Source organism: Phalacrocorax aristotelis, chromosome 18, assembly GCF_949628215.1.
Source record: "Phalacrocorax aristotelis chromosome 18, bGulAri2.1, whole genome shotgun sequence".
Lineage (NCBI taxonomy): Eukaryota > Metazoa > Chordata > Aves > Suliformes > Phalacrocoracidae > Phalacrocorax > Phalacrocorax aristotelis.
The window spans coordinates 3,317,434-3,333,449 of record NC_134293.1 but is presented as its reverse complement, the minus strand read 5'-3'; the positions used below and the strand labels follow the sequence as shown (position 1 = coordinate 3,333,449).

General features: G+C 39.7%; 1 protein-coding gene across 6 annotated transcripts in view; it reads right to left on the bottom strand.

Moving 5' to 3' along the window:
* Positions 1–16,016, bottom strand: part of VMP1 (vacuole membrane protein 1) — a 68,938-nt gene that overhangs the window by 1,326 nt on the left and 51,596 nt on the right. For all 6 annotated transcript variants that reach the window (XM_075113387.1, XM_075113393.1, XM_075113391.1 and 3 more), the window contains 3 exons: positions 14,922–15,038; positions 12,416–12,477; positions 782–884 (listed from right to left, as the gene is read on the bottom strand). In XM_075113387.1, coding sequence (XP_074969488.1) covers positions 782–884; positions 12,416–12,477; positions 14,922–15,038 — 282 coding nt within the window. The remainder of the gene's footprint in view (positions 1–781; positions 885–12,415; positions 12,478–14,921; positions 15,039–16,016) is intronic.

The window sequence follows — 16,016 nt, the reverse complement described above, 5'->3', positions numbered from 1 at the left end:
AGCGTTTTCCACGGCTACTTGTAACTTGTACTTTTTTTGTCAAAGGAGGGCAGCAATGCACCGCACAAAAATGACTTCAATGTGCATAAAAGGAATCTGCATATTTCGTTATTCCAGCCCGACCCTCCCTAATGTAGTCTCTTTTTTGGTAAGAAACGGGCAAAGAAACATTTATAAGCGCTACAAGTATTAAATGTGAAATGTGAGTCAGATTAATGGATTTATTCTAAAAATGCTTAGTATCCTAAGGGATTTCATGTCAAAGCTGCTCTGTCCCCACTGAAAATTCAGGGTATGTCCTTTAAAATATGGGGGTTTTTTTGTATGAAAGTTCTGCCCCTCTGTACCGGCTCTAAACACAGGATTTTTCTTTTCCTTTCGAACAGCAAAGGCTTGGGGATTTTGTTTATTGGCCATTAAGCCACAGACCCTACCGGCTTCTGAAGTGTTGATGCTGCAGTTTGTTACATTTTCAGACATAAATGTAACCCTTTTCTGCTTAAATTTCTCTTTCAAAATAGGCACAGCTAATACAGAGGCAAGACCAGCCTATTGGTCTTGCTTTATGGTTTCCTTTATTCCTCAAGAGCTTTAAGTGCAGTTGCATACATTTACAGTTTTATTTTTAATTCCCAGATTGCTTTTAAAATGAGATTTTTATCTATTCCCTGGGCCACGGCAAATCTTTGAGAAACAGAAGAGTTACACCGGTAAACGTGACAAGTCAAAAGAGCTGGAGAAGTTAAAAACTCACTGGGGAGGGAGGCAGAGAGGTTCTTACCTGTGGCACGCCACTGTCAGGTTTGTGGTGAAGTTTTATCCTCTGAGCTTCCAAATATTCTTGAAATGGCTTCTGAAGAGAAGGACCTATACTTGGAATAGCACTGATGCAAAGTTCATCCCAGAGAACAAGACAAAACAGGGGAGAAAAAAAAAAAACAAAAACAAAAACAAAAAAAATATTTTTTTTAAACTTACCACTGACCCAAACAGAACAAAGTTCAGACTGAGCTACAGCTCAGGAGGGCATCGCTACTTGAGAGAGCAGCTAACCACGAAATAAACCGCAGATTTTGTCTTTTTATCTGATACTTCTGAAAGGGACATATTTCCCCAGATCCTCAAAAAGTGCTCAAAAAGAAAAACATTTCAGAGCAGACCAGTGACAAATGCACTGCTGGTAACACAGAAAGAAGCTGGGAGCTAGAGCATTTCCTTAAAGCCAGGGAGAAGCCAGCTGAGGCTGTGCACTGGTGCAGTGCTGAGAATAAAATGAATGACTTCTCAGAAGCCCCACATTTATCACCAGCAGTTCCTGTAAGAACTGGTTTGAACCGATTAATAAGGAAATGACTTGTGCTTGTGTCATCTCTCAGTTAAAAAAGAAACTGCTCGCCCTATGACTTGCCCCTATCTTCTCAAAGAAGACGGCCCCTTTCTCAAACTAAGTCCTTATTAGGACAATCTGTGCGTCATCCTTACCCAAAAAGAATGCATTAGCAAATTCTGCAGGCGCCTCCCACAAGTCAGTGATTAACAAAGGAACAAAGAAGGAACTATGAACCCTGTTCTGAATCATGCCATGGTTTATGGCAGATGACTTGCACAAAGGCTACAACACATCACTAAACACCTTGTTCTTACATTAACGTTATAAAGATCACGGACACACTTTTGGAACTAAGAACACTCTCCTACCTCGAAGGCGTAGAGGTGTTAGCGCTGGACGGGCTCACAGCAGCCTCCAACTTCCATTCTGCAAACACCACAGCCCGTCCAGACTTGAACCAAAAACAACCTAGTAATTTTTTCTTCAAACCTATACAGGGTGCTATTTAAGCAGGAGGTCCAAGGAGCTTTAATAACTGTCACAACACTTAAAAAAACCCCAGACCTTAACAACCATAAGCTGCTGTGGTGAGACACTCGCACAGTCCCAAGGCTCCCAAGGTTTGATCCACACACGTACACCAACGCTCTGACCCCAGCCACGGGAGGGTTCCCCTTACTGACAAACGCCACTTTAAAATAATAATTTAAAAAAATTTAGAATCTCCCTTCTCTCTGAAATTAAAGAAATTAATATCGTTTTCCACATTAAAAGAAAGTCACCTGAATTTCAACGCTTCAGTTTTGACTCTACACTACTGCTTCAGGGGGAGGATTTAGGAAAACACGCTTCAGACACCGAGATGCACGCAGACAGCTTTACACACCGACCATCTCCTCTCCGCATGACTGCGGGAGGGCTAGGTCTCTCAAATTATTTTCCTCAGTTTCCTGATTTCACACAATATTCTCTTTTCTGGGCTAAAGCCCAATTAAAAAATAACAGCTTTCTAATCTTAAGGATGTAAGAAAATGCACAGACCAAAGAAACAGAGTAGCTCATTCTCCTCCACTAAATCTATTTCCTTCAACAGCCAGGGGCAAGTAATTTTTCTGAACGTATTTACAAGAAGAAGATTGCTTCCCTCATGATTCACCGTCATGATGATACAAATGGGTGAGTAAATTCTGTGCCTGGACTGGTAAAATTTCAGTGCAAAAAAAAAAAAGCAGCAACTAAAGCACATCTATCATACATTTTACACAAGAGTATGTCAATTTTTACAAATGATTTCCAGTTTTTCAGAACCGTCCCTTACAAAGCTGACTATATTCGTGGTAAAAATTCTCCTCGTGACTCGCTGATCAGAACGAGTCAATTTTAAAAATGGGTTACATTTTGAGGTTTCTTTTCTTTCTCAAATGATACTTAGAAGCCCGGAAAAGCTACTGAGAGTTAATAGTTTACTTTAAAAACTTCTGCATGATTATGAAATGAATATTTAAATGATGAGAGATGAATGATTAACAGAACAGTTGTTCAAATGCCTCCATTTTTTTCTGAAAATTGAACTAGAGTCAGTGCCCAGTTACCATTAAACGACAGAACAAAGACATGAAAACCTCGTTCAGATGATGAAGAGATCCTGGTGCATCAACATTGTATTTCAAAATTTTTTTCACTAAATATATTCGGCTCCCCCCCTTTGTGAGCATGACTAAGAATTAAGTGGACGAGATTCATTTTATTAAAGCTATTTTGAATAACTGCAAGATCCTCAATGCAAGGACTTTGGTTTCTAAAAGCCTGCGATGTTTTGCACATTTGCAGAGACTTTCATACTGAAAAAAGGTGCATAAGTTTAAATAAGGAGTAAAATGAAGCAGAGTAACATCTAGAGAATCACGGATCTACAGTACTAGGAGTAAAACTCATGAAGTCCCAGTTCAGTGGGACAGTATTGGTTACTCTTTAGACAAAACTCAAACATTTAATCAAGCAGCTAACATATAGGCCACCTAATACCCAAAGTGCCGGTATCATCTTAGATCTACCAGTCTTACAAATGACTTTTCATTTTATTTAATGACAAACAAGTGGGTGGGACCCCCCACTCCCCACCCCCCTAATGAAGTTCAACTCACTAACTCTGCTCTTATCAGAGGAGGAGGGGGAAGACTCCAGTATGAATTTTCAAGGATTACACTCAAACCAGAGGCAGGTACAGAAGGAACAGATTTACATCATAATTCTGCGTCACTTAGCAAAGACTTTAAAACACATCTTCAAAAGGCAGCAGCAGTAGTTTCAGGAGTCAAGATGCAAACCGCAGGAGTATTTACACATCCCACTTAAGAACAGAAGATGCTGGAAGATAAGCCTGTTTGTAGAATAATCTAAAACCAATTCCTTGCATTTTCCTTTGAGAATGAAGCCTATTGTTGTTCAAATAAAGTATATGAAAGGATAAGAAAATAAAAGGACCTTAGTGCACAACAGAACCTAGCTCATCCATGCTTTGTGGTCCCTATCTGCCAAAACAAAACAAGTGAAACCCCCCCAAACACACAGCCCACTGTCCCTTCTTAAAGGCTTAAAATGTAGGTCTCAGTGAGCTGCTTAAAGACTTCAATTTAGAATAAAAAATAAAATTAAAAAAAACCCCACAAAACAAAAAAAAGGGTCATTCACTAGAAGGTGTCTGTCAAAATAAGCAATGAAATAGATTTCACTAGCTGCTACCGTTGCTAGTAATGAATTGTGCAGTTAATCAGCAACAAGGATGCACTGCGGGGAAGAGAGGTGCTGTTCTTGTGTACTCTGACAACAAAATTTGCTTGAAAAACAAAGATACCAGCCACAGTTTTACCATAAGATTCAGAAAAAATGCTTTGGATTTTTTTTTTTTTTAAGGAAAAAAAACCTCTGAAGAAATTTTGATTCAAAGCCATTTTAGAGACAGTTAATATTAAAACCCAATTTTTTAAAAATTCATTCTGATTCTGTGCTAAAATGGAATGTTGCACAAGGAATTGAAACTGCAAACAGAGTTCCAAAAAATTGCACTAGCCTTTGGTGTGGCCTAAATGCATTAAAATCATAACATTTCAGTAAAAAAACATTACTTGCATTCTATTGGGACAAGATAAACACCCATTAAAATTTTGCTTCACTGGACAGAACAGCAGAAAACTGTTGAAGCCTGCTTTCTGAAGTAATACCTGGTATTTGTAATTAAACAGATGCACCTTTGAATTTTTTTTAAAGTACGAACCAAAATTAAGAACCAAATGAAAAATTATATAGCTTTTCCAACAAATAAAACTTCACATTTATCTGAAGCACCACGCTACGGAGATTCAGCAAAGCCGTTCCAGGATTAGTTTAAAAATGACACCGACTATGTACAGACTGACAGTACCAGTCCCAAAACCTCTATTCCAATTACAGCAAACCTGTGTTTATTAAAATACACCGCACAATTCGTTAACTTGCTTTTCAAAGAATGACTGTCAATATTTGAACCTCAAACGCGTGTCACTAGTCAGGAAACGGTAGGAAAGATTTTTGGGAAAGTTATCTTTTTAACAGAATCTTTGGAAGTGCAGGTAGGGGTTTTCTCAAATGCACGTGGATGAAGCACCAAACCAAGAGGAGAATAAAAAAGCATTTTCCCTACACCAGCTCAACCAAAAAGCAGCGTTATTCAGTACTCCAGCCAACTGCATTTTTACTAATATTAAAAATACTTCTTTAAAGCCATTTAATCATTATATTTGCACTTTTGAAAGGCATGTTTTTCATTTTACGAGATCTTTAAGAGTGCAGGTTACTCTTAAGTTACTGAAATTTCGTAACCTATGCTTTCAGAGTTCGTGAACACTCCAGTAATTACAAGCTGTGCTAAAAGCTGAAGTACAGCTCTCTATCAAACGCCGCGTTTCTGTACCATAGCGCTAACATGTCACAGCAAAAATCTCTCCATCCACGGTTTAGGAAGTAAAGTTCCCATCTAACAAAAGCCTCTGCACATGTGCACATTTTTGCCTGCTTTTTCAGAGAGAAATGTTAGAATTTGCAAGTATTTTCAAGAAACACCGAAGCTGCCGTTGTAGACCCACATTTCAGGAACATTAATATGGTGGGTTTTTTGCTGCCGATGAAAGTTTCTCATTTTTAAGAGGCCTCTATCAGCAAGTGATTAAACAACTGATTAAGCAGTTCCTAAACTCCACTTATTTTGATGGAAATTAAAAATATAAATAGGAAGTTCAGCGGCATTCAGTTATCCAGCAGCTGATACGAACAACTGGAATCAGCTCCCCAGTTGTGATAGTCAAGAAATATTAAGCACTGCAGGTTTGAAAACATGGAGGTCCATTTTATTGGGGAAATAATAATCTGAAGGGAAACGAGAAGTATAATAATTGAATAGATGGTGCAAACAAGCTGCCAGGCTCCCAGGCTGAAGCACACCGAAGCCCTGCTTGGAAAGGTGATGCGATATTGAGTCACAACCCCATTTTATGGGTGATCTCTCTAATACCCGCAGCTGTTAATTTGGAAAAACCGTTTAACTGTTAACTGGGGGATTCCTTCGGTCGGACTCTGGCACGCACACTTCGTCCTCGCCGGACCCTCTCAGGGCCCGGGGCAAACAGCGGCGCACACGCTTTGCTCCGACTCAGCTATTTGGCCTATTCCAGCTATAGAAAAACATCCTTTTAGGAAATGCCAGCGCTACAATTCAAAACAAAGACAACAGCGAAAGAAATTCTGAAACAACAGAAAACCAAGCGATGAGGAAAATGTCATTGTGCGTTTTGTCAGCACAAACCCTGCAGCGTTCGGTATCTCGCCCTGCTGTCCTGGAGCGAGCATGGCCCAAGGACAGAGATTATCTCCTCCTACAAAAAAGGGAGTTAAGTGGCACTGAAGAACGTGACAAAGGAGGGAGGGAGCGTGCTGGCGTGGAGTCTTCCCTCCCAGTACTGGCCAACTCTTTAAAATAATTTCTTTAAATCAGAAGAGCCATTGACAGCTAGGCCAGAGGGCCAAAGCAAAGGCTTTCACCTTCCAAACAATTATGCAAAACATCACTAAATCATCACGCCCGACACCCATCCCGCCCACACAGAGTCCCTCTGTACTAGATTCACATTTCTATATTCCCCTGTCAGAACACAAGAGAAATCCATCCTGAAGCTCAAAAGCGATAAGGCATTCAGTGAGGGGCACCACGTTTGGCTACTTCGGCCACCCCTCCCTCAAAAGAAACTGGAAGTTTTGCTCCAGCACAGCATCAGCTTCTTTGAAAGTTAGACATTTTATAAACTATTGAGAAACAGATTCCAGCGGAAATAATTTTATGCCTCTGGACAATTAGCAAAGCTGATTAATTTGCGTACCGCGTTCACTGTCTAAACAGAGCACCTTTCTTCCTGCAAGTTATCTGAACCTTCAATGGTTAATTTTTTTCCAGACAGTGATCTAAACAGGCTTAACGGTTAGTATTTTAATGAGCTGTCATTTCCTGTGCTGATAAAGATTCTCACAGTATTTAAACCATCCATTTCCCTGAGGCTCCGCCAATACCAGGACCCTGCAGTGACTCAGTGGACCTCAGACTCCCGCCTGACTCAGCCCTGATAGACGATGCTGCAGCAAACCTGGACCCTGGCTCAGAGAGAGCATTCGCAGCAGAACCTGGGCTGTCTCCGAGGGAGTAACCACAGCCTTCAGCTTCTGTCACCGCCACTTCGGCCTCAGAGCATTTGGTGAAACTTAGATGTTATCTGCGTTCAGTGTTGTAAAATTGCAGAAAATAAATCTGGTTTATGGTCAGGATCAACAGAAACATTTTGGGGGTTAGAAGGCTACTTGGCAGATTCACTCGCTTTACGAGATTAAGAAAATAGCTTATTTGAAGATTACTAAGCTAAAATTGTTACATGTTTGACATCATTTATACCTGGAGCTACGCTCCAAAACCCACATGAACCAAGCTGTCTGCAGAACATCTATCTTCTCGGGACATTCTGTTACGTTAAAATCAATGCTTTTAAAAATAGGAATTGCAACATCTCTGACCTGCTGGTTCTTCACTCTGCTCCATTCTGCTCTCTAAGGAAACTTCTATTTGTATTCTAAAGATATATTTTTGTACACAATTCAGCAGAAAAAAGCTCGCTTGTTTGGAGTTAAATCCTACAAGCCTTTTGCAAATAAACTTTTGTAATTCTGTTGTGATCCACTGGAAGGTTTTCAACACCAAAGCTACTCAAATTTCATCCACATCTGTGTCCTTTTCAAGCCACTAAAGCCCGTTCTGTGCAGAGCTGGTCTATTGTGTACAGGGTATATAACGAGGGCACAGTCCCACAGGTTTCTGATACTTGTGGGAGGAGAACCATTGATTTACTGTACCATGAAATGTCAGGTGTATTTGTATAACCTTCCAGAAGGATTTCTCTGAGGAGACATTGAAGATGGTGCTCAGTTATCTGTGTTCTCAGCCACTGCAGGTTATATTTTCAGTTGAATTCTACTACACAGGTTTTACTTTAAATATTGATTGGAACCTGTTTTTCAAAATACCCTTTAATGAAGACACTAGTTCCACAGGATACGGACTTTCTGGCATATGGGCAAAACAAAGGCCCACAAGTCAGAAGGTGTGGCTGGCAGATGGTGCCTGGCTCCTTTGACGCTGGCCTGCCCAGAGCAGAGCGATGTGAAGCGGCGGAGATGAGCTGGCAGAGGCCACGCTCTGGGGTCACACCCTGCCAAAGGCCCCCCCCAAAAAACCCCAGGCAATCGCGTGGTACAATGTGAATCAAAAAAAAGGGCTCTTCCCACCCCAGGACAACTGATTTCTGGGGTAGCCCTTTCTATCTCTGTAGCTTCTTGGCCTATATTCTAAACAAATAACCTAAACCTGTACTGTAAATAATTAAAAAAACAAACCACAATCTTTAAGCAAAGTTTCCAGCTACATCAGTCACCACGATTTCGGCTGTACTTTTTACGTGACAGGAACATCATGCTCCTTACAAGAATCAACTGAGATTAAGTTGTGAAGCAAAGAATTATGGCACAATAAATAGCAGCAAACTGGTTTGTCAAGGCAATGGTTCAAGGGCCTGTTACCAAAAAACTGTTTTTCCTTTAAGACGTGCAATCATTCAAACTGGCCTGCGTAGCCGGTAAGCATGAAAGTTTGTTCCACAAAACACACCAGGTTAAGAAACCCTTTGGAAGCACCAAAATTTTGGGGTGGATTTTCAGGTCGGCGTCTCTTGAATTACGCTTCACACCGTTAACGCCTCTCACCCCCACAACATGGCACTAACAAATTAACTTTTAAAACTTCTTAAACTTTTAAAAACCTGGGGAAGTACGCAATTTTTTTTAAACATGCATTTCACTGGCTTCTATTTAAACTTCAAATCAGTTTATTGACTCAGTTCATTAATTGAATAGATGAGTCTCTACTCTTAAAATCAGCAAGGCATCGTTCACGTAGAAGACAGCATACAGGAGCTCTTCTCAGTGTTCATGCCTCCCCTTTGAGTAACTATCGCAGCCTCTGTGATTCAGACCTCCTGCAGCTACGGGATTTTATCGTTAACTTAACAATAGCTGCAGGGAATCTCTCTGCCCAAGGGTGGGATTTGTCCGAAGGGGGTGCAGCCCTACCATTTGCTACCGAAGCTCAGATGCTTCTGCGGTGAAGGCCACGCGCTGCCTAATGCTATATAGAACATGTTCATGAATTTTTAGCTGTCTGTTGAAGTTCTAAAGTTATTAGCTCTTTCTCACAAGATATGAACAGAGCACGCTGAATTAAAAAAGAATTAGATTTTTGGGTTTTTGTTCTGAACATTGACCCAGAATTGATAGCAGACAGTTTTGTGGATGGTGTGTGCTTTGAGAACCATTTCTCTTAGTAGTTTTCTGGGAATTCTTAATCCGCATTTGAAACTGCCACTTCAAAGAAAATGTGATCGTGCTTAAAAGCAATATGCCTGGTGTGACTTCATAAACAATCCTGCAGCTGTAGGTAAAAAAAAAAGAAACACTAAACGGAAAGATTTAAGAGCCAAAATAAAACCCACAACACACATGATAATTAAACATTTTAGATGGGCTAGGTTTGGCCTAAAACCAGCACTGAAGTATCTTACACGGATGATCAGTTAAACTCTTCTTTAAGTGACAGAATACAAGGCAAAACTCTTCCAGGCAATCTTTCCTCACAGAAGCTTATGAACGTAATACAACCTGAGAGAAAACATTATCCTCTTCTAGCATTTTAGACAGTAATAATACAGCTTTAAACTATTAACTGGTAGAACAGGTTGATAATTACCAGCCTCATGTGAGCTACCAGTATCTTTGTAATCCCCTTCAGCTTTGATTTCAAGACCCTCGCTAGCTTCAGCTTCCTAAATCCATCCAGCTCCCCTCCTCTGCCACCAGCTCTGACCTCGCTCCTCCTCACAGGGCTTGCTGCGGGACAGCTGCCATCGCCTTGCTGCTGCCAACACCCACCCTTCCTACCTTTTAGTCCTTTCTGCACTAGCTACCAGCAATGTTTGCAAAACTTTTTCCTAAACAGCTTCTTAATTTCCTGCCACATTTTCTTTTCCGTTTCCTTTTATATTTAATTAATAAAAGGAGTATTTTATGATCCGTTTGTAACGGAGACCTAGACACAACTGTAAAATCAAATTACCCTAAATTATATTTAAAAAGCCTGGTTACGGCAGGCATGGTGTGCGATGCCAGCAGCATCCAGCAACAGAAGTAAACAGCTCTTGAGCTACGGGCGAGGTCTGCAGGTGAATCGGTTTTGCTTTTTGACTAAGACTCATGTAGTTATCGAGAAATTCTCTCTGGCTTATAAAACCATATATTCTCAGACTTTATCTCATAACTTAATCTTCTGTCTAGATTTTAGTTATCCTGTATATTAATAACGCTCATGATTTTAAAGTATTGTGCTTAGACATTTCCTATTGTGTAAGAGCAACATCCCAGACAAAAAGAGTCTTAAGTCATTGTGTCAGATAGAATTTGATTAAAATAAAGTTACCGGCCATTAAATAGAACTGTATTTTAATTTAATAATAAGGGATTTAATGCAAGCTATTGTTTAACATGTTTTATTCTCCACTCTAAAAGAAATTGATGAGGTAATGCTAGCAGACAGCTTGAGAAAAGTCAAGGATACTGGGCCACTCCAAAAAATCTTACTGTCTCCCAAGAACATTTTTTAACTCTGACATCAACCATCTAATAAAGCCTGAATCCAGCAGAGGTCTTGTGAATGCATTCGAAGTAATTTGATGCAAAATTATCTCCAAGACAGATGAAGTAGGAAAAAACTACTAGTTTTGGCTCAAAGACTTGCAGGAGAGTAAATCTTTGGAAGTACACCTGACCTAGAAGCAGTGCTGATCAAAAGTCAGTAGTAAATTGTCTGGTGTGATTGATACTAAGGAAAGCTAACCAGTGATGGTTGAAAGTAGCCACATTCCCTCTCGCTCTCTTTTTTTTTTTTGTTAAGTGTTCAAAGTAACAGATTAATTTTGAAGTCTGTTACAAACCAGACACCCAATCAGAAGATCAGGACATAATAAAGTCAGGATTTGTTTCATTAGTGAAATGCCCTAGAATGATTCTTCTGATGCTCCTTTTTCTTACTACTTCGAGTTTACATATTTTAAAAGGAATTATTTCCAGACATTCCTCCCCTGAAACCGTTCTTGAGGAGCGTGGCTTTTTGGTTTTAAGGTGAAAATAGTTATTATGGTCTGGATAGCAAAGTGCCAACTTGCCCCATATAACCAGTGAAAGACCTTGGAGACTTTAGAATTTATTTTATGGATCCACATTAGGTACCTAGTTTAAAAAAAAAGGAACAACCAGACTCACAACCACCAAGCATTCTATTTAAATTGAGAGACTCGCATTTAAAACTGTAAACCTGCATCCCTGGCATTAATCTGAGCAGCGCACTGAAAAGAGGCAGCAGCTTCCCCCTCAAGAACAACTGTTCCTTTGAACAATTAAGCGTGAGTTTTTGATGACATCCATATGATTTGATCTAGTTCCCTCCATTTAAATTAAGTCGCATACTTTGTTTGCATTCAAGCAGTTTATGAAACTTCTGCATGGTTAGAGAGGCACCCTTGCGATGTTATTTGCTAGATTACCAGGCAGGAAATGTTAACATCAACAATGGATTTTAAAATTACACAGAATTTCATGACAGAACAGGTAGATACAAAGCAAAATCTAACACTTCTTCATCAGTGTCCAGTCTTCATTCAAACCCACTGACACAACATGTAAGTATGTTGTTTTGTCTTTCCTCCCCATTTCCCGCCCCCCCCCCCCCCCAAACTGTTGTTAGCTGGGTTTTTGCTTAGTTTTCTTGTTTTGAACTGAGATTTTAACTTAAAAAAGAAAGTAGGAATCAATTACTAAAGAACTCAATCTAAAAAAGATGACAAACTTTCTCAAAATAGGAACAGTTTACCCATGAAAACTGTAATTTCTCTAATGAAAAGCTGAGTTTAATGGAACAGAGATATAACTCTGAACACCAAATTTCTCATTCTGACATTTTACAAGAGATTTAATATTTTAAATGTATAAGGTAGCTCAAATTATGGAAGATGTTTGTCGTCATCTTGGGACACTGCATAAATCACAGCAGTTCTTTCACTTTTTTGTCGCAGGATCACACTACAACATTGAAGAAAGTCCATAAAAACCCAGCCTATTTGCAGCTAAAAGTGGAGCGATCTATAATTGGAAGAGCTGTATTGTGTTTCTGGGTGAAAGTTAATTGTTGGTGCTATACACTCAGACCATCTGACCTTCAGTGCTATTATGTTTCTTGAAGTACTTGAAGCCCTTGAGGTGAGGAATGAAGTTGCAAATAAGACCTAACCGATGTGTTGGCCAAAGCTTGCACTTCGAAGCAAGGCACAATTTTCAGCACATCTAATTTGACTCCTCCAGTATTTTTCCACTTAATGAGTGACGGTATTACTGTGTTAAAGAATTACTCACCCGATTAGGGACACCATCTGCTCCACTATATGTTTGCTGAATGTTATAATAACGAAAAGTTTCTGTAGGAAGGAAAACATCAGTTAGAGAAACATTTGATCAAAAGGGAAGCAGAGACAATGGGGTACAACAATTTATGTTCCTTTCCAACCAGACAGCTTCTCCAGCACTCACATCGTTTTCCCTTCTCTTTTCTTTCAAGACCTTTATTTTTCAATACTCTCCTCAAAAAGAGGCAGGAAAGAGAAAAGCTGTTTACTTTATAATTCTATTTCCTCATAGATTTCATTTCTTGCAATGTTTTTGTAGCCTGTGTTACTAACCATTCGCATCCTCCCCAAACTTAAATTCCCAGAAGCTCAAGGTCACTTTACTCCGTCAACAATGTTTTAATGGAAAAACAGTCATCGCTGTGCAGAAAAATTCACATCCCCTTACACAAACACATGTACTTAAAGATCAGAGAAGTGAAAAAATAATATATCTTTTAGTCCCCCAGTTTATGTGCTTCAGACAGAAACATAACAAAAAATACTTAGCGAAGAACAAAGTGAGAGCCATCGGGTACCTGTCTGCTCAAAACACTTTGATAGTCACTGTCTCTAAGGCAACAGACCGTTTGGGAAGGAGTAATTTCAATAGAACAAGCTTCTGTAACACACAGCTTATTTTGCAGAAAATCCAAGTGTCCGTAATTTTACCATTCCCTTCTCTTCTAACACAAGTTAAAATCTTCTTAAAATAGCCTTTGCTAATCCCACTTTCGTCATATCTGACGGCTTTTTCGCTTGGAAAGAGGGAGCAAGACTGTGTGTAGACGCGTATACCCACACAAACAGTTCCCACAGTCTCCCTAAATCAATTTAAACACGATCTAACGAGAACCGCATTCACTGGTCTGGAAATAAGGGATGTGACTAGGACTACACCAAACGACTGTGTGGTCCGGAGGAAGAGGCCGGTTAACAGCAGCTCCAGGATGGCCACTGCACCAGAGCCACTCGCTTCCTGCCTAGAGAAAGATTTCATTAAAAGCCCTTTCCATGACTCGTACATTTCCTAAATTCCAAGTTGCAGCAAGATCACTACAAAAATCAAGGCTGTTGCACAAGAGCGTGCTTGAAATCAAGCATCGCAGAAAAAAGAATCCTAATAGCTAAACGTATTACAAAATGAGATGATTTACCAACCGTACAAGACACTGGGAAATATTTTTTCACTTACATTTGATCTGAGTGAGGAGCACTCTAAATTACATAGCAAACATTCTGCTAGCTAAACAAGACAAATAAAATAATAAAAGGAATATTGCACAAACACTACCTCACTTTTTTATGTTGCCAGAACACATTCTAGCAGTACACAAAAGCAGAAAAATTCAGATAATACAAAAATAAGTGTGGAGAAAAAGTTCTTCTATCACAGTAAATGAAAGAATTTTCAGATATTTTTATTATTTTCTGTTTAAGGACTGGGCAAAGTAAAATAACCATGTACAAAAAGATGGGAAGAAAAAAGGGTTGAAGATTGAGACCTTCTGTTCAGGGCAAAAGAAAGATTTTTAAGCAGCTTGATGAGGGTACTAGGTAAGAAATTTTATACTGCTAATAGCTTCTGCTATTTTAACGTAGTGACAGCAAAGATTTCCAAGCAACACAGCCACAGGCACTGCACCAGTCCTACGGGGGTGCTTAAAAAAGACATACCCCAGCTGAAAACATTGCTTCCAACCATCACCCATAGAGCGACGTAGCTCATCATATAACACTAACCACACCGCCACCAGCAAAGAATCGCCGGGGAATCAATACTGCATCTTGCGTTGGAGAAAATGGTGATGCATTTTAAAAGTAAGAATCAAAATGTTTGAAAGCAGCTGGAGATTCTGGTTGCCAAATTCAGAACATCCGGTAAGGCTCTCAGTTAGCAAGAAAGAGTGGACATGCTCTGAAATCAGGCCCTTCCAAAGTCATATAAAGTGAGGAAACCAAAAATTGCTGACCACGCTTGAAAGCTATGGACAATGTGCCCATTGACATACCCTCAGACTTCTGTGGGGCGTGAGAGGAGCGGGGTTTTCTCTACACACTCAACTGAGATAAAAGGGAGCATTTAAAAGTACCGCTTAACCGGTAAAGGCTAGCTGCAGTGCTCTTTGAAATGAGTATTTGTTACCAAAAAGGCAAGTTCATTATGAGTACGAAGTCCTTTCAGTCTGGTAAAAACCGTAGGTAAATAACTTGGCTAACCACCAATTTCCTGAGTGGTGTAGGCAGCGAGCTCATTAGTTTGTAGCTATAAATTATTCAGTTGCCTAAGTTCTGAGCATAAGAAGCCTAGCAGATCCTTTCTTGTAAATCCTTTGCACCAAATTCATTTCCATTACTTCAGGTCAGGAAGGGAGACTCCAGAATTCATTACAAAGTAACACAGGGTAACGTTAAAAACAAAAAATAATCACAAAACAGGCTTCACCCCAGAGCCCTAAGGGAGGTGTAGTACTTGCCTGGATGTGCATTTTAATGACTGCCTTCCCAATCAAGGTTGCACCAAAGAAGGTCCAGAAGGGAACCAGAAAGTGTCCACATGTTATCCCGGCCAGGTCAAACAGAGGGTTTGGAATCTATGAAGTGCAAGGGAAAGAAGTTCATGAATTGTAGCACTTACTCAGACGAACAGGAACACGACAGACTTTGAAACCCTGAAAAATGAACGTTTTCCCCTTATTCAACTTGATCCAAAAAAGTCTTGTGTCTTAATGCTTACAAAAATGTTAATGTCGCACCACATAATTTAAACTCTCTGGGATTCAGCTAGACAATGTCCCAGACAATTCCATTCTCATGGTCCCTCCTTACCCCTGGATTTTAAAAGAGCTAACAAAGAGTTTTCCATGTGAAATGCACAGAAACCACAGTAAAGCCATTTTGAGTGATTTATCAAATTTTCTCACTGACAAGCACATCGCTCTTGGAAGCTAGTGTTCAAAATGATCCCCAGTGATTTCCATCTGAGAAAGTACATTAAAAACTGGCATTTATAGTCATATGTATCCAGTTTAAAAGCACTGATTAGATTTTATTAAGCATATGCATTTCATTTAAAATTAAAATATTTTTTTTATTGTTAAACTGTTGGCTTGACGTTTGGTATTGTGATACTATCTGTAAAATATTTTTGAAATTAAACCAAGAAAGTATCCGAATTCCAACCTTTCACACTTCGCATGCCGTACAAGGGCAGACTGTCTGAGTAAATGCATGGGGTATGTTGACTTCACAGTAGCAGTAGATTACTGGGCTAATAGCCCACAATATTGGTGTTGTTTTGTTACACAAACCAATTAAGAGTGCAGATTGTTAAAGACCATAAAATACAGTAACTTTGCAACTAACTGAATGGAAATCTGAAATCTGTGAGAAAGCTTATGAGGGTTATACTTAGCTGTTATAGACTAGCAATTCAAATTTATGAGCACCCACAGCACCACCTGCATAGGAAGAAATTTGAAACGGTCTCTAGTCATGCCCCGAAACGGTCTCTAAACATGCTCCACTTCAGCGAAAATGATCCTTTACCTCTGACAGCTGTCTTAGGCATA